The 18752-nt window shown below is 49.3% G+C and overlaps 1 protein-coding gene across 2 annotated transcripts in view; it reads left to right on the top strand.

The window, feature by feature from the left end:
- The first annotated feature begins 2305 nt into the window (after positions 1-2305).
- The window catches only part of LOC144156309 (protein Skeletor, isoforms B/C-like), a 219706-nt gene continuing 203259 nt past the window's right edge, over positions 2306-18752 (top strand). Inside the window, exon 1 of one of the 2 annotated variants that reach the window (XM_077688286.1) lies at positions 2306-2709. In XM_077688286.1, the coding sequence (XP_077544412.1) occupies positions 2667-2709 (43 nt within the window). In that variant the 5' untranslated portion in view covers positions 2306-2666. The remainder of the gene's footprint in view (positions 2710-18752) is intronic. The other variant, XM_077688285.1, reaches the window with a different exon arrangement.

Raw genomic sequence — 18752 nt, 5'->3', positions numbered from 1 at the left:
CAACAGGCAACTGATACCGTCAATCAGTATGCCAAAGAGTGCGGACTAATATGCGCTCCGCAAAAATCTGAACTTCTGGTCGTACGCAGACGACGCACAAAAAAAGACAAAGACGACATCCAAGTCACATTGGAAGGCCATCCCATCAGGCCTACAAAGGCGATACGAATACTTGGACTTGATATCCAGGCGGACACAAGGAACAACGGACTGATTCAGAAACTAAAGACTACCGCCGAACAGGTCACCCAGATGTTACGCAGGGTGCAGAACAGACAAAGAGGGATGAAAGAGGAGGACACCACCAGATTGGTCCAGGCCTTCATTCTATCGCGCATTATCTACGTGGCCCCGTATGTAACTCTGGCCAAAACTGAGGAGGAGCAGCTCAACGTCATTATACGGAAAGCCTACAAACAAGCACTGGGTATCCCCACGAGCGCTTCGACTGCTCGACTACTCAAATTAGGCATTCACAACACCGCATCAGAATTAATCGAAGGACACCTCTCCAGCCAAAAATTAAGACTCGAACTCACACTTGCAGGCAGAAAGCTCTCGACGAAACTTCAATGGACGCCTCAAGGGCAGCTACAACCCCGAACTCTTGCGCCAGATGTGAGGCAGCACATACACATTAAACCAATTCCCCGAAATATGCACCCGGAGCATCATGCAGGCAGGAGACAGGCCAGGGCCGAAGCTCTAGAGAAAATTTACGGTAAAGACGAAGGGACGGTTTACACCGACGCAGCAAGCAGTAACCATAAGGGAGCAATGGTGGCAGTAGTAACATCGAGAGACAAATGCCTCACCAGCGCAACCATCCCCAAAACTACCCCTCAAGAAGCAGAAGAAGTGGCCATAGCGCTTGCCATAACCCAGACCAAGGCAACGACGATAATTTCTGACTCGCAGCAGGCCTGCAGAAGATTTACTTTTGGATCGGTGACCATCGCAGCATACCGCATCCTGAGCACAAACCCCCCGAAACGGCACGTCGCGATAGTCTGGGCGCCGGCACACTCCTCCCTCGCGGGCAACGAATTCGCCCACGCGACGGCCTGCGCATTCGCCCACCAGGCCCTGGAAGGAGAACCTGACCCCACCCCTGTTGTGACTTACCGTAACATTACCCAGCATTACCGGCTGGGTAATGCTGGGTAAAAAACAAGGCTCGACACTTCGCTTACTTCAAACAAACACGTACCCTCACCCAGTCCGGCTCCATATGCAATTCCCCAATCAGCATCCAGCTCAATGCAAGTTCTGTGGAAAATCAGGCTCCCTATATCACGTAGTCTGGGAATGTAGCCAAAACCCGGACTTGCCACCCCCTTTCCCTAGCCCCAACCTCGAGCAGTGGGAGACAGCGCTGTCCAGCGCACACCTCGCCGACCAGGTCATGCTGACGGAGAGGGCGGAACGTGCGAAGACGACGCTTGGACTTCTGGACTAAGAAGCCATCCCCACGCATATAACTGCTCAATAAAGTTTTCCTCTCTCTCTGCAGTTTCGTACTTTGTCACCGACTAGCCCAACGTGGCATGCGCTCGTTACTTTTAGGGGCGAAGCTCCTCAGGGGCTGGGGCTGTTGGCGTCTCCTGTCGTCGTCGTCCTAATCGTCACCTCATGTAGTCACGGCGCTAAAATACCGGGAAAGTCATTTAGGTCTCGCGCTAGAACGTAACACGTACTAAAAAAAAACACCGGGACACCCGTTACGCCTCGCACTGGAGCGCTTCGTAACGCGCACTAAAAAAAAAAAAAAAAAACACCGGGACACACGTTTACGCCTCGCGCTAGAGAGCTTCGTGCTCCAAAGACAAGAGCCTTTTACAGCAAAGCTGTGTACCTCTACCCCCAACGGTTTCATCTCCTTTGGCAAAAACGCCAAGGCGCCAAGAATACACTTACACACTGCATGCTTCGCCCTCCCCATGTTTCACGTTAGTGCCCGGGATTTGTTGGTGTATAGGAGTCATTCCATCCGGCGGGGGCGCTCCCGTCGTTGCCTATTTGTGTGGCAAGCGCGTCGTTTTGAGGGGTGACCAGCCAATGGGTACAACAAACCGACGCTAGTGTGGGCGACAGCGACAAGCGAAAAAAATAATACACTGCCGCTTTCCGTCGTGGTCGCTCGTCCCTGCCGCTCGCTTGTGGGCTGTTTCTGGCCGGCAAAAAACGAGTGGCGGCGCCGGCCTGAGTAACAATTTTTTCGCTTGTCGCTGCGACCCAAACTACCTGTTCGCTGTACGTCCCGCGGTGACATACTCTATCGCTAAGATGAGCGCGTGCCCAAGCGAGCATTCACGGGAGCTGAGGGAGCCAGACTACGTTCGGCTCTGGTGTTTTTGACCCGCGCAGCTTCCGACGGCAGCCTCGTTTTCCGCGGCGACCTTAGCGACATCAAAGACGGCGTCGCTGGAACCTTTGTGACGTGGTCAGTGGCGCTTGGTGCCAGCGACCAACGTTCGAGCGGAGGCGGCGGCAGGGCACGGCTGCCGGATGCGTTCGGCATAATCTCCGGTTTTCCCTGCGGGGCAACCCGGAGTGCCGCTCATCCGGCAGAGTGCTTCGCTCCCGTGCCGTCGGCGGCGCGCACGTTTTCCGTCCGCCGCTGGTGCCTCGGAGCGGCCCGACCGCATTCGTGGTGGCGCCTGGACATGGCTCGGATACACGTGCTCTTCGCCGCCCTCGTCGTGCAAGGTAAGCCGGTCTCGTGGCGGCGGCGGCGGCGGCCAGCAGCCCACTGCCGCCGCCGCCGCCTCCTTCCCAGGCCGGAGTGCTTTTGTTTCGGCCCCAGCACCGACTCGTTTCCAATGTGTGCCGGTGCATTTCTCGTGTCTCACAGCGGCCACGGTTAAATATGTGTGCAGAGGGAAATCAGGGTTGTCCGTCCGCGAACGAGTGCGTTTCTTGAATGTTGTTGCCATCACATGCGTGATGGATCCCGCCGATGTATCGCCCAGTTCGGTGAAGCAACGCTCCTGCTTCAACATTCCGGCTGGAAAGTCGCCTTCCGCGCCTTCATTCGCGCGGCCAAGGGCGCGCATAGCTGCGCTGTCAACCAGCGGTTTTCGACTGTGAACACCCGTGAGCGCCTCGAAGCCCAAGCAAGTGTTTCAGAACCTTCCGGTTCTTGCCGCACCTTTTTCCCCTGTCAAAGGACAGTGTTTTTTAGCAGAACGCACCGCTTTTCCGGGACGTGTCCGGTTGTGAATACTTGCATCACGTGCCGTCGTCTTAATAAAGCGGTTTCTTTGTTTCTCCAAATTGCAGCTCTAGCAACTCTTAACGAGCTGTGCTGTGCCATCGAAAATTTTCATCGTCACAAACTTCTGGGGTAGTGAGAATGTTGTGTTTACAACGCTAGAGCTGCTGGCGTTTCAAGCGGCAAAGCTGCCGCGAATGTGCTGTCCCGTAACCAAGTCCGCGGGCGAAGTATCCATTCACGCGACCGCAGCCAGCAACTATAATTTTACTCTATTTATAATGAGTAAAATTACACTTGTTCTAGACAAAAATAAGTGTGTTCTAGAGGGATGTCTACCTGTTCTTGTCGCGCTAGTGTAACATATTTTTCTTTGGGTGCAAATGGTGGAAGCACCAATGAAGTCGTACAGGTCGGGTAACAGCTCCGCTCAACGCAGTCGTATCATCGGCCGTCGCAAGTACGAACACGTTTTCAAATCCCCCTCGGTCAACTCAATAGGGTTTAATTAAACGTACCTTTATTAACCCCAATTTTCAGGTCAACAAACCAGTACGATGAAAATGATATATGCGTTCTTTCACCGAGCGCTCCTCGATTCATTTCCGTCGCCGCATTACATCAAGCTTGTTGCCGAAGTCTTGTCCAGATATAGTGGAAAACATGCTGCATTTGTCACGTAGCCTTTTGCGACTCGAAGGGGGAGTGATTCGAATAGAAACTGGAAAACAAGTGCACTGGGGATATTTTGAACTCACCTGGGAGTTCAGCAGCATATTCAACTAACCTGTCTAACTAACTAGTAAATAACTAACCTGGTTGAACTGGTTCAAAACAGCTGCGCGCTTCATAACATCGTTATACACGCGTTATGAAAACCTAAATGCCTTAAGAAATAGCTTAACATGCCCTCCCTTGCGCGTCTGTCATTTTTTTACTCACTGTACCCTAGCAACTCTCCGTTTCCGCACAGTCGTACATCCTCCCTCCATCTTACATTTCAGCCCGTGTGGATCACCCTTCCAAGAACAAAAAAAGAGCCAAAACTCGCCTTTAGCCCTGTCGATAGCAGAATGGAATTCCTTGCCGATAATATTGCAACTATAACAATAATCATCCATTCTTAAAGCAGTAAATGTGTTCTTAGAAATTTCCATTGATGAGCGCCGCAATGCGGGGATGTTGCTGATGTTATTTAATTAGTTTTCGGGTGTTTGCCCCGGCATTTTGCTACCTAGGGCATATTCAGGTGTTTTGAACGTACCCGCTCTTGTGCATAGTCTGCATACATGCCTCTTTTCCCCCTATCTTTTCCGTTGTGTGAGGCTTGCCTTCGCTTTTACATTTTACGCTTTATATAATGATGCCTGGCAACATTAAGTGCGCATAATTCACTGGTTTGATATCCTCTAAATCCCCTCTCCCTTTATAGTGCCTCTCGGATCCTTACGGTATGACAATAAATTAAAAAATTGGCCGCGTATCTGCTCCTTTAGGTGCAAATGTCGTCAAAAGACGATAGTCTTTATCGACTTTTGCCAAGTGAATGCCTCCCTTTGCTTTACGGCTCACCCCTCATGTTGTTCCTCTTGCGTCGCGCTCCTCCCAAGGTAAAGACGCCAAAGGTTTGCTTAAATCATTTTAAATTTCCCGCGTTCCACTGCTCCAAACCGGGTGTCTCGATGCCAACGCTGCCGTGCGGCGAAGACGCGCGTTAATCGAGGCGCCCTACTTCAACGTTTATAGAACCGCGTTTCCCTACTCCACGTGCGTTGCAAGCAGAACGTGGAACCTCTCTAGTGGAACCTTTCGTAACTGTTGCCGGTTGATTTCTTAAAATGGCGCCAGAAGCTATAGTGGCGCGGGCGACAGCAGGCGACGGCGGTGTGAATTTTTTTTCTGCAGTGGATGGAGTATTTAATTTCGCAAAAGTCAAGCATGTATGATTTTTTATAAAGGAACACTGCAAATATCATTTCTGTACTAATTTGTTGTCTTATGATTGCGCAGTGTCTTGTTCTTCTTCAACAATGTTGACAAGTATGAACATTACACTGGACTTAGACGGGTAGATTTAGCTGTGACTATATAAGACTATTGCGCAGGCATTGTTTAACTTTGGCCGGGTGGCTGAATCGAGTCACAGACAGACAGACGGACAGACATACAGACAGACCAAAATTTCTGGGTTTGAGGAGCCCAAGAAAGACTATCGTCTTTAAAAAATTAGACCATCTTCTCGTGGGGAACCCTGATGAGGATGCGAAGCATCGTGGCGGTTCCGTGTGGTTCCATTGTGTTGCCGTTATGTTGAGTGATCTGGTTTTTACTAGCGCCAGAGGGAATTCCGCGTCCGGGTCCACACCGGTGGCAAAGGCACGCAAGTACTGTTGTGTTACGGTGAGTAGGCGGTGGTTCTCGAGGCGCCGAAACTCGTCCATCATGTTCTTCTCGTCGATGTTGTCTCAGTGGTAGAATCGGTAGTCTCGGTCAGCGTTGGTGAGGTAAAGGTTGTTGACATTGGTGCACCGGCTGAGAGCAATGTACACGCCCTCCTCTTCGCAGCTGTTGTTGTGATTGTTGTTGCGCCTTTAGGTATGGCATATACCCAATCAGGGGATCGGCCAATCAACAGAGGATGGTTAAAATGAATGGAAGTCTTATCTAATCACGAGACGCTTAAGAAAATAATTTAGACCGGTTGGAAAAAGTTTTGAAAAAAGAAATCCTGAAAAATCAAAGCGAGGGTGACCAATCGCAATCTTTGTCTTCTCCTTCTTCTTCGGCGGTTCCGACGGTGGTTGAACGCGAACCTATCTCGTGATGGATTCTTTGGTTGGCCAATCCCTAGGGGCATCCTGCCACAATCAGCATCAGAGGAGCTGCGGACGGGGCTGGTTGAGCTGCAAGGCGCGTGGCGCTTCCCGCCACAGCTTTCCCACGGGAAATTCAACATCCTCCTCTAAAGTTTTCAGTTTGTCGTTTCCGTTGACGTTCAGCTTCGCGTGCCTTCGTTGTATCAGTAGCTTCTTGACGTAGTTTGAATGAGTCAAGGACATAAGGCGCGTTCGTAGCACTTGCGCCTGTCCCGGATTTGTAGCGTAGTGGGAAGAGCACCGCGTACCTCCCGTTGCGGCCAGAGAGTCGTGGGATCGAAACCGGGCGCCGCCAACTATTTCTATTTTTTATAGTGTAGTATCGCGCAGCTGTGTGTGTAAGGAGGAGAGTTGCGCATGCGCAGTGTGAGTGCGGACGCCGACGCGGGACATGCCGAGACCATAAGATGCTCAGTATCTAAAAATATAAATAAATACAGCCCAGTCCGATAGCTCCAGGACTGAATTCCCTCGTCACGCGACGTCATCTCAAAGGAGTCTGCCAATCACGCGGCCGCAGAGTCCGCTGACGTTAGCTCGAAACAAAACGCTTGTTTACGTGCAGCTTTTCAAATGGCGGGAAGTTGCCTGCCCACGCACGGGGCCGGCACACAACTCCCTGTGCATTTCGGTGCTTTGGTCAGTGGCTTTAGCGTACACACTACAAATCAACGAACAGCGTAGGACTCACCAGTTCGGAGAAACGTGTTTGTATTGTAAACTCAAGAAATCCTCGTTTAAAGCTAGGTAGATGGATAGCGCCACGGTAGGCGGATTTGCAGCCTTGTCGTACCTCTTTTGGCAATTAGTAAACACCGTGGAATTCAAAAGCGCCAGAACTGTGTCTGTGATAAGAAGCGAACTTTGCGGGCTGGGATGCGAGTAGTGTGGTGTGAAAACAAACGCGTGTATTCCTTCCTGCAATAATATGTTCAAAAGAGTCGGCTTGAAGTCGTTATTTTCGTCTCCTCGCGCAACCCGCAATGTCTTTAGCACTGTTCCAGGTTAGTAGAGGGATTTCTACCCGTTCTTGTCACGCTGGTGTAACATATTTTTCTTTGAGTGCAAATGGTGGAAGCACCAAGGAAGTCGTACAGGCCGGGTTACAGCTTAGCTAAATGTAGTCGCAATATCGCTCGTCGCAAATGTGAACACTGCCTCATCGAGCGACACCTGTCAGGCCGATGTCACTTCTATAGTTTCAGTTCTGTTATTCTGCTCGCAAACGTAGCGGCCCTGGGGAAACAAGCCTCCTCTCACATTTTATTTCTCCCCTCACCCTGGCGCGGCTGCAGGTGCGCATACGCGATAACCATCTCCATGGCGATAACCAGGGGGGTAGAGCGAGCTCCGAGACCGTACGAATCGTGGGCGCTGACATGATACAATTTTCATGGTTGCCAGATCAATTGTATTCAGTTTTCTAAAAAGTTGTTCCGTAATTATTTAACTAAAACAAAAAACTGAGGCAAAATAGTTACAAATAATTGCTTCAGTAATTAAAACTAGCTTTATAAAAAACTTTTAGTGTAATTAAGCTCTTATTAGCGGAGAAAGAGTAAGTGTGTAGTTCAGTTTTGGTTTCGATTTTCGATGTGCTAGGAAGTGGCGAGGCCCTTGCGCCTGACTTGCGTAGTGTGTGTGTGTGTGCAGTCTTCAGCTCAGATCTGCGTGCGTGCAAAACGTGTACAACTGGTACAACTCGGATGCACGCGCTGAGCAAGTGCCTCCCCGGGCGCTTGCGATGCTGTCATTCTTTCTTCACGTTAAGCACCCTATCTGAACTGGCGCCGGAACAGCGATTCTGATCTGACCTTGACTACCGCAAGTTCACTACAGGCTACGGAGTGGCAGCCAGCGATCGTTCCCGTTGGAAAAGAAATAAAAGGAGCTTTTATAATCGTTCGGTTGCAGTTGTTTTATTCATGGAACTTCTTACAGCTCTTCGTGATTCGAACTTTCTCGCAAACGTTCGAGAAGGTAGAACGAAAAAATAGGTAACGAAATGCGGTTTCTTTTTTAATCAGTAAATGTTCTCTCCTCGCGCGCTCTGTGCGGTAAATTACTGCCCATTCAATACTGCGCATTCAGTCCCGCAAGCTTTCCCTTTGAAGTGGTGGAAAGCAGCTAGAACTTGACGAATACAGACGGAAAGGAAAACGGGACACGCCGCGGACTGTATTTCGCATACTCCCTTGGCATGCATTCTTCCACTCCGTTGGCCTGCGATCGACCGCGCTCTTTCGTTCCTGTGCTTCAAAGGGCCGCGACTCACCGGTAATATCAGCGTTGGCCCATGCGATGTCTTTTTTGTGTGTGTCAATAAAGGTTTTACATTGAGCTAAAGCCACAGTCAGTTCACTACACTTCGTTTGAAAAGCATTGAGCGACTCACAAAATGTCACAGAATGGCAAATAAAGCGGCACAGCGCAAAAATGCACGGAGATCATACGGAGATTCATTATTCTGTGCACCCAGTACGGATCAGCTGACTCCTTGGCGTCCTCGCGCATACGATCAGTCGCATTGGAGCTTGCGCGCAAGTGTTGCGTGAGCGTTGCCACATCTTGCTCAAATAGTCTCAGTACATACAAGTCGCACGTACGCTAAATCGAAAACACGTCGGTTACCTACCCACAGGAGATAAACTACGCAATGCTGTCGATGCCGCCTACACAAAATCCGCCTGGCCAGCGGTCCGCCATGTTACAATTTCTCCCGGCATGCTTCGCTAGCCGGACGCGGAAACGCCACAGTAGCACGTTGTCAGATTACAACGCATCGCTTTCGCCGTTTTTAGTAAGCAAAAGCTCAGCTGGCAACCTTCAAATCGTTGTATCATGTCTGCCACCGTGTGTCGTACGGTTCCAATGCATTGGCTCAGCGGCGCGCTTTCCCTCTAGAGTCAGTATATTATCTCTATGGCGATAACGGTCACCGGTGCTGTAAGGCAATGCGAACGCGCGGGTCTGACGTTGTGGACGCTTTCTCGTGTGTGCTTGCTCGGACATTACGGTGCAGAAAAAGAGACGCGAGAACACCAGGGCACAACGAGAAGCCTTTTTACATCGTGGTAGCGAAAGTTGAGAAACGGGTTCGTATGCCGTGAAACTGAGCTGAAGAATAGGGCTTGTGTCGTGCGTGCGCTGCGCTTGACGACAACTCTATTTTGTATTGGCGGTGAGCGCGACCACGGGCGGCACTGAGAAGCGCGTCTCCGTGACGTCGGCTTAAGGCACATTCCCACTGGCGATTTCTCTCGTCGCGCGACGGCGCGCGTCGCGCGATGAGGCGTTGAGGTGGTGTTCGCACTTGCGATGAGCGATGATGCGACTGCGTTCAGCGCAGCTGCTTCCCGACTTGTACATACGACCTCGTTGGTGCGTCAACCATTCGAAGTCAAAGAATACGGGACAAAAGCAGGTAGAAATCAAACTAAAACACATGCTACTAACCTGGAGCAATGCCGAAAGCATTTGCGGGTTGCGGGAGGAGCAGAAAATAACAAACTCACGAAGGCTCTTTTCAACATATTATTGCACGAAGAAATGCACACGCTTGCTTTCACGCCACAACACCCGCATCACGGCCCACAAATGTCGCTTCTTTTCACATGCGCAACGTTCTGACGCCTCCGAACTGTACGCGTGTTTACCAGTCGCCGATAGACGAAGAGGCTGCAAGTCAACCTACCGTCTCGCTGTCCACCTAGCTCCATTTACAATCCATACACGCTTCTCCACACTGATGAGTTCCACGCTATTCGTTGATTAGTACACGCGCACGCTGAAGCCACTGACCAAAGAACCGATGCACACGGGAAGTTGCTTGCCGGCCCGACCCGGCGGGTACAGCGATAGCGGGCCAAGCGCCTGGCCGCCTGGCCGAGCCAGCCGAGCGAGCCAGCGGCGGTGGCGGCGGCGGCTCGTCCTCGCCCGCCCGCAGCGTTTGCATACCGGATGTAAAGAAACGTTTCGTTTCCGGCTACGTCAGCCTACTCCGCGGCCATGATTGGCTTACCGGTTTTGCGGGGCCGTCGCGCGACGAGGGAATTCGGACCGAGACCGATCGGCTCCGCCGTCGCAAAACTCCGAAAAGCGACGGCCGGCTCGTCGCTTTGCGACGTCGCTTTTAGTCGCGCGACGAGGCGCATCGCCAGTGGGAATGTGCCTTTAGAGATTCTGGGATTTGTCGTCTGCTTCACTCGGGCTCGCTCTCCCGGTTGTTTTATTGCGCTCAGTTGACTTTTGATGCATGTCCGCACCAGATTTCGCGCATGCGTAACTTTTTATCATAATAAGACTGAAAATCGCATACACTAGCTCAAGGCGTGTTTTAAAGCATAGTTATTGATACCACTCCGAAAGAAACATTGCCGGCGTCGGTCCATTCCTTGCGAAGCCGGTCCTAGCTGTGCGGAGCGCGAATATATCGGAGCTAGGCGTCAGCTTCGGTATTCAGAAATCTTTCGATTAAAGGGAAAAGCCCTAGTCTAATTACCGACAACAGGGGAAAGGCAAGACCAAAACAAATTCCACGCCTTCGTGGCTGTCGGCTTTGGGAGAAGACATTACGATTTCCGGTAATCGTATGTAAGGTAAAACAGTTTTTGCAACCTACCGAACGCTCATCACATCACTTTACTTTGTCATAGCATTAAAGTATGCCGACATGCACTGGGGCTCAAAAAAATGTAGGTTGAGTTCCAAATAACCTACTGCGTGTATTGGTGCGTGCTGGTTTTAATTTATACCAGGCTTCTAAGCAGTATGGAGGCTTATTTAGCGAAACGTATAACGTGTGCGGTAAAATACAGTAAGCCTATGTTTGTTCAGACCAGGAAGGATATTTCTGTACATTTCACGCAGCCATATCTTCACAATATTCAGATATGTGTCATAGTACAAGTGCACTCAAGAGCAGGGGCAGCGGGAGGAGCAGAAAACTTTAGTTAACAGTAAAATTGAGCTGGTTGGTGGGCGGGCTCTTCAGTCCAGGGCAAGAAAGTAATAATAATTTTCTTCAATTCATGGAACGCCATCCCGAGTAGGCCAGGATGTGTTTTTTTACACCTTAAAGGTGTTGGAAAACAATAAAATGCTGCTTCGACATATTCATCGGTTTCGATTCTTGGTATACTGAAAAGAAGCACGTTTAATATTTATTGCGTTAGGTAGCGAGTATATCAAGCTTTCAACATTTTAATCATGTCATAACTGTTCAGGTTGAGAGTCGGTTCGTTACAATAACGATGCTTTCGAAAAGCCGCCTTCGAGTACTTTGGACGACGCTGTCTCCACCGTTTCGCGGGGGCATCCCCATACCTCCTAATAAGGCGATTGTGACGCTGCAGAAAAATTAAAGCGTTGGGCACAGAAAAAAAAAAACGTTCATCTGTCGCAAGTCAACAACAACGAAAGAAATATATGACAGCCATTTTATTTCCTGCTTCGCGATGCCCGCTGCTTGGTGAGCAGCATAGACTGTTGAGTCTTCATCACAGCATCTCAAAAAATACTTTAGCGAAGCCTGCGCATTTTTAATACTTACCGAGGAACTCTGAACACTGAACCTCGCAAATAACCAGAAGAGACGAGCTCCACGCCATCATCTGACCGGTGCTCTGAAGAAAGTTGGTCTCTCGCTCCTCATGTGTTGCAAACGTGTGCGCGATACAGCTTGAACTTATTCGGGGAGGTGTGACATGTTGGCAGAATAACTGAATTTCTGGAAAGACGCATTGTAATGCCATAAAGCGTCAAAGTGGTCGATTTGTAGCACAGGCACTGCTGCCCCTCGCAATCGGGAAAGAGCGGCCCGAGTACTTAAGCTGACGTCAGATCCAGGGGGCGCCACTCAAACATCTCACCGCCAATTATGCATCAGTGTTTCTCGCCGCACGTTGCGTTCGCGTACTTAGCGCGAATAAAGGGCTCAAGTGCGATTTGAGCTGGCGTCTTTACTGCCCAAGCGGGGCGTACACTGGCCTGGCCTGGCTGTGTAAGCGCAACGGAGCCCAACGGAGGCGGCGCTGGCCAAGCGTGGAGGGGGGCAGAATCAAAGGTGCCAGGAGGGCGAGAACTTCACCTTCCCCCCCATCCGCTGTGCCTCGTCGGGTGGTTGTCATGACAATTTTAACGCTTCCAAGACCAACATGGCGGTGGCATTGCTATGGAAATTACTACACGCTGTTTCCCCAGGCTCACCAGAGGAGAATGTGGCTCTAGTACCGGAATTATCCCGACCTCTGGGTTGAACTCCTGCACATGTCGCTCGCCGTCGCGCGGCGTGCCCGAACCGCAAGTGGGAATGCGCCTTTAAAGGGAATACAAATATACTAATCACAGCAATAGCAGTTCCTTATTAACGCAGAAAATGCCGATAGCGCGGAAACATGTGTCACACACTTTCCTGCACTACAATTTGTGACACATGCACAAACTGCGAACGCACGATGAAACGGGATGGAGCTTGCTTGAGCGTTCCCCTGAAACAAACGCTGATGCAGCAGGCACACGTAAAAGAGAAATAAACGTATGCGGGTGCTTTTTTTTCTCATGCCCCTTTTAAAAGGCAAACATTAGCTAGCCAACATTATAAAATGTGATGCGTCAGCCCGGCTTTGTTTCAATTTTGATTTCGTTGAAATGTTTCGCCTTGCATCTAGTGCAGTAAAAAAATATGTGCATCCGTGGGAACTAATTACTTGCGCACATACAAGCAACAGCCTTTGGTAAAAGCAGAGGCTGTTATATCTGGCTAAAAGTTAAGAACAAGTATAGCTCATGTATTGTATCACTCCGCCGAAAGCGTCGGAACAGGGACATCAACGCGCACGCGTAATGAAGGGAGATCGCGGCTCGACATCGTCTGCGCTACCCTAGTTTGTTTGTCGTCGCGGCAGTAATCTACACTCTTAACTTTTCTAACCCTTTTTGGCCGAAAAGGGTGTAAAAATCTTGTCCCATGGCGCACACCTTTGAACTATTTTGGCAAAAAAAAAGGGTTTAAGGATTAAAGGGTGTTCTTGTGAACACCCTAGAAAAGGTGTAAGGTTGTTTAACACCCTAATAAAGGGTGTGGGCAGCGCAGCTACGCGTGACAATGTGCATCGGCTGAGCACGCAGCATGACTACAGACACGTTCAACACACAAAAGTCACGCTTCCACCACAAATGATGTGAGCAAGGAAACCAACGGGATGTACAGGGAAACGAGCGCATACTTACTTCAAAATACATATGCTCCTCTTGCTTTTATAGCCAGCAGAAAGTCCTCCGATAGTCGGTGAGCGTGTTGCAAAATCAGATATTTTAGCCCCAATTTTGGAATTATGCATTTTAATGTGCGCATATACAGGTCACGCATGCGGATTCGCAAAAACTTCTTAATGATGTGGTGGTTTTATGTTCAATAAGTCATGGAATTTTATTAAATACCAAACAAATATTACACCATTTCAACACCCACCAAGAAGGGTATTCATTATTTCTACTCCCGCTTTCCCACAAGGGTGTAGAGCTACAAATTAGGGCGTTGGAAACTAAGAAAAAGGGTGTAAAAAAACTCAAACTCTACAGGTATTTTGTACACGGGTGGACGGAACATTTTCTACAAGCGGGGGATGTTTTATACCTCATAATGTTTAAAAGAATATGAATTGGCGTAATTTATTACCGGCGGAGCTGTTTAAAGTTCAGCAAGGTTCGGTGGCGTTAGCAATAAAATACCAAGAAAAAACTGCACCGCCTGTAAAGAGTGCACCACAGCAGGTATGAAACCGGCTTTCGAGCCTGTTCGAGTGCGAGCACAAGAAGCGCATGCGTATGCGCACCTGTTTAAAGGTACTAGTCTTTTTGTGGAAATAAAACGCCAAAAAACTGGCGCAGCTTGCACTAGTGGTGCAAGGCTGGAGAAACAGTGGACGTGGCGGGGTCGGCGTAGCTTGTTTCCTCCCTTGTGTCCGCTGTCAGTGTGGGGGACAGCCTAGTAACATCCGGCTAAACTTGGCCTCACCCTCAGCACTTCCTAGCAAGAACATCGCAAAACCTAACAAAACTTAGCAAAGCCTAGCAAAACTTAGCAACACCTGAGGAAGCTGCGTCGACCCCAAGCTTCGCTGTTGTTTTGCAACTGCACAGCTATTTCATACCGTTCCAACACCCTACAGAAAACCAAGGGTGTTGCAGTCGGTCGACAACCTATTCGCCACACAAAAGAGTGTAAAGCTACAAATTAGAGTGCTGGAACTTAAGAAAAAGGGTGTAATGACTTCCTAACACCCTTATTCCACTTATACTACACCTTTTTTAGGCAATAAGCGTGTAAAAAGGTTTACTGTGTATATATAGTCTTTTTAATTTTAATACTTTAAATTTACTTTTCATGTGCCAAAGCTAAACTTCGGCCATGAGGCGCACCGTATATGGAAACGAGGGATCATTGCAGACAAATTTTTCTTGCTTATGACCATTTCTTACAAGATGGAGAGGAGGGTATGAGGGGGTGTCTTGTACTTCGCAGTGCAATTATACATGCATGCATGGTCTTAATCAATCACCGTTGAGCTGAGCACCGTTTCCACACCCTTTCAACACCTAAAAACCAAGGGTGTTGAAGTTGGTCGACACCCTTTTATCCCCACAAAAAGGGTGTATAGCTACGAATAAGGGTGTTGAGATTCAAGAAAAAGGGGTAATGACCTCCCAACGCCCTTTTTCCCCTTATACTACACCCTTTATGGCCAAAAAGGGTGTAAAAAAGTTTTGTGCGTATATCTATAAAAGTCATGAAAACAACTCGGGTTAGGTCTGGTTATTGTGCGCGCGCATTGACGATGATTTCCGTTCAGTTGCGTAACTAGGGGGGTGCAAGTGACAACTTTGGATGGGCCGCCAAGCCGAGCCATTGAACATGTGTCTGTGAGTGCAAAACGGCAGCGGACCGTCGCTAAACTATGAGGGTGCAAGTGCCTCCTTGGGAGCGGGCGCCAAGCCGAGTCCGTTCAACATGTGCCTGGGGTAACAAAATTTCAGCGAGCCGGCGCTAAACTAGGGGGGGGGGGGAATGAACATGCACTCTAAGAAGGAGTTGAAATGCTTGTTCCGTATACAATTCCTTTTTCGAGCATCAGGTAACTCCCCTTACACCAGCACAACCGTACCCTTTCACCGGGAGACGCCGTACTCTCGTGGGGACTATTTTTAGAGGAATGGCGAGGTGCCGTCTGAAACAGCTAGCATCGAACTCCACACACGAGTCGGGGAATTCCACCGGCCATGGAGTTGTGGACCGCTGGACCACAGTCCTGCTGTACCTTCCCAAGGAGGGTTACCTTATTCTTTCTCAGCATCATAGTATCCCTTCAAAGCAGCATTGCTGAACTCACGGCCAGGGTTCGGAAACTATTTCTTCCTGCTTCCACTGGCAGTACGATATGGCGCATAAGGGTTCCCGCCACTGCATGCGCCTCATGGCCCAAAATCCGGGCAGGCCCGCGCGGAAAAAGGCGCCAACGTTTGCGGCATGCTGCTTGGCCGAGGGGCGGGGCGCAAAACGTGTCGCGTGAGTGGGCTCCGCAGGCCCGGAAAACACATTTTCGCTGCGGGGTGAAGGGATGGAAGCTTTAGCCTAATATACCATATGTTTCTCACGGTCACCACGAGGCCTTTTACAGTTCGGCAGTGAGCATGAAATGCAGGCGAAAATGCCATTACGAATGAAAACACGGGTATCTTTAAATAGAAGCATAAAACAGATAACGGAATGAGAAAAAAGACAGACTATAGTAATGTGCTATGTACATAAATTTGGATGAAGACCTAGAAATACAGATTACTATGCATATTTCAGGAAAAACAATGCCTGTATGGGCACATAAGGTGCGACACAGTCAAAAGCAAATAGTTGCCCGGGTAATTAGACCCAGCACATGTGGCAGGAACACAGTGGCACTGAAAATAAGTTTTCGACATGGTGCAATACATGACAAACAACGAGGAAATCTTTAAATCAAAATATGATTGATTGATTGATTTATTGCTTGATTTCGGGGTGTAACGCGCCTACGCTTCACAGGCGATGAGGTGCGCCGTAGTGGAGGGCTCCGGATTAAATTTGACCACCTGGGGTTCTTTAACGTGCGAGAAAATCTGAAACAGAAAGGCGTTTTCGCTTCTCGCCTCCATCAGAAAAGCGGCCGCCGCGGCCGGGAATCAAACCCGCATGCTTGGGCTCAGCAGCAAAACGCCGTAGCCACTAAATCAAAATTCACCTATTCCAACAATTCTAACAACGTTATCTAACAAAATGTCTAGAAAATACAGTAGTGACTTGTTTTATGATCCGCCATCTGTACATGGTTGGTATACGTTATCGGAAGCGCCGCTATAAAAAAAAATTCCGGATGGAGGGTTCTTGACACTCGGATTCCGACAGATTTGATAAAGTTCGTTCAATAAAATTTATTTAAGTTTATTTAATACTCCTCCTCTTCGGAACAACAGTGGCTGTGGTGAGTGAACAATTTGAATGCGCCAGAAACAGCACGACAGATACGAAAACACGTTGCAAGACCTTAAGAGATGTTTGGCCTCCATTCGTGCAACGTGTCAGACGCTTTGCTGCAGTGAGGAAATTGAGCACTCTTGCAGGTGGCGAGCACACGGCTGCTCGCGTCATTTAGAACCGAGAAATACTAAACTGGTACAGGTCGGACAGGCCCAATGTCATGTTTATTTAGGCAAATTGCAAAGTTTAGTTTTGCCTCTGGGTGACCAATAAACCCTTTCTCGAAAACCCTCGAACATGCGGCCAAGGGCAAAATAGTTTAAGCTTCCCGACTGTGCAAGTAGAAAGGGGGACCTGTTTTTATCATGTGGCAGAGGGCCTCTACGTACCGGTCTTAATATGTGAGACGCAGTAGGCTTACTTCGTCGTCGAGGGAGCGTTTTGGGACATTTCCCATTCATACTGTCGAGGCGATGAAGGTCAGCTTGGAGATAGACTAGGTTTTGTAGCCGCAGTGCACTGTGCAGAGAGCAGCACTTCTTTTCTTCTGAAGCGGCCTGCAGTGCGCGGAAGGCCCATGCAGCGTATTTTCATCCATTTCACGCGTCCGCGTCGCCCGGCGTTTATGCGCGCCAGCGGTAGTCGTCAAAATGCATGGAAACTCTTGCGCTTGCGGGCGATATACCAAATTTTCTTATCGACAAATACTTCGTAGCCACCGGAAGTGATGCGATCAGAAAGAAAACATCCCTAGTACGACAGCGCCTGGGTTTCCAATTCATCTCGAGATTCGGGGTCGTGTATTAAAACCTAACTTAAAGGAACAGTGAACGCAAATAGAAAGTTGCGCTCAGATGAACGTTCAACTGCCCCAAGGCCCTGTCTGCGTTTATTCAGCGGCAAAAGATGCTTTAAGTGCCGAGAAATTACCAAATGAAAAACAGTCTTCATTTCATGACGTTTTGCGTGACGTCAACGGTTTCCGGAAGCGAGTAAGGCAGCCGTGCGGCCTAGCAGGAAAACTAAAACCTACCGAGCGAACCATCGCGGCCGCAGGAGCCTGGTCGCGCACTCGGCGCATACAACAAAACAACTTGCCCGCATACACAAAGTGCGCCAATCTTGGTGCCGCACGGGATGTGAGATGGTGTTTAAACAGTGTGCATGAGTCTCGCGGCCTTTTACTTTGCCGACAAAACGTCTAGCGGACAGCGCAACCGCAGCGCGAACGAGGACAGGGCTCCTCTTTTGATTTGCATTCTCGTTATGGATAGTCGGGTTTCATCGCTTCGATGCATTCGGCATAACAGTGTGGCGCCATCTGTTAGTTTAGCTTGTAACAGTGTGCAACGCTAAATTTGTGCGGCCCGCTACGTCGGTACCGGGACGTGAGGTTTAGTGGAGCGTTTCGTCAGTTTTCCGTCGCGATATTGTAACCCTTATTGCGGCACCTGTTGAATGTTTTTGCGAAGCGAATTGCCTATTATCATATCTGCCAGAAGTGCGCCTAGAGCTTTTACAAGCGCCCAAACCACTACTAACAAACGCCTTGACTGTAGTATAGAATGAAAAACGTGCATAACATGATTAAAATGTCATTTTACCGAAGTACGCCCCGTAGTGGAAGCATAGCAGCACACAGTGCCCTGAATCGAAAGATCCGGTTTGACGCACACATTTTATTCAACTTGAAGACAAGAAAAAAGCGTGCCAATCCACCCTGTGAAGGTGGTTGGAAAGCGAAGCTGTTAACGACACTCGCAACGATTACCCATGCCACGTCACTTGAATTCACACACACGGCTCTACAAAGAGTAAAACCAGAGACAAGTGAAATGCACTTGAGTTGGTTGAATTGTATTGGTGAAGCACATGAGGGGAAGCTTTTTTATAAAATTAAAGGTCCAAACCAGGTGTTAGACGATCTCACTTCTCCTCTGTCTCTGCCGCCGCCGACGGAGGCGACGAGATCGGCGGCAGAGACGGAGAAGGGCGATGCCATGTGATGGTATGAGCTTCCTTTAATTTTTATTACTCCTAGCGCATGCGCAAGGTGCGCACATGGCCACTACCCGTGCCGTGAGTGTAGCGCACAGCGCCTCGAGAGGTCGCGTGACGCTATCACGTGCCATTCAGCGAGAAAGCAAGGGGT

The sequence above is a fragment of the Haemaphysalis longicornis genome, unplaced genomic scaffold, assembly GCF_048455015.1.
Source record: "Haemaphysalis longicornis isolate Haplotype H1 unplaced genomic scaffold, Haemaphysalis longicornis Haplotype H1 scaffold_1, whole genome shotgun sequence".
Classification (NCBI taxonomy): Eukaryota; Metazoa; Arthropoda; class Arachnida; order Ixodida; family Ixodidae; genus Haemaphysalis; species Haemaphysalis longicornis.
Note: the sequence above shows the minus strand (reverse complement) of the source record. Positions and strands in the feature narration are given on the sequence as shown.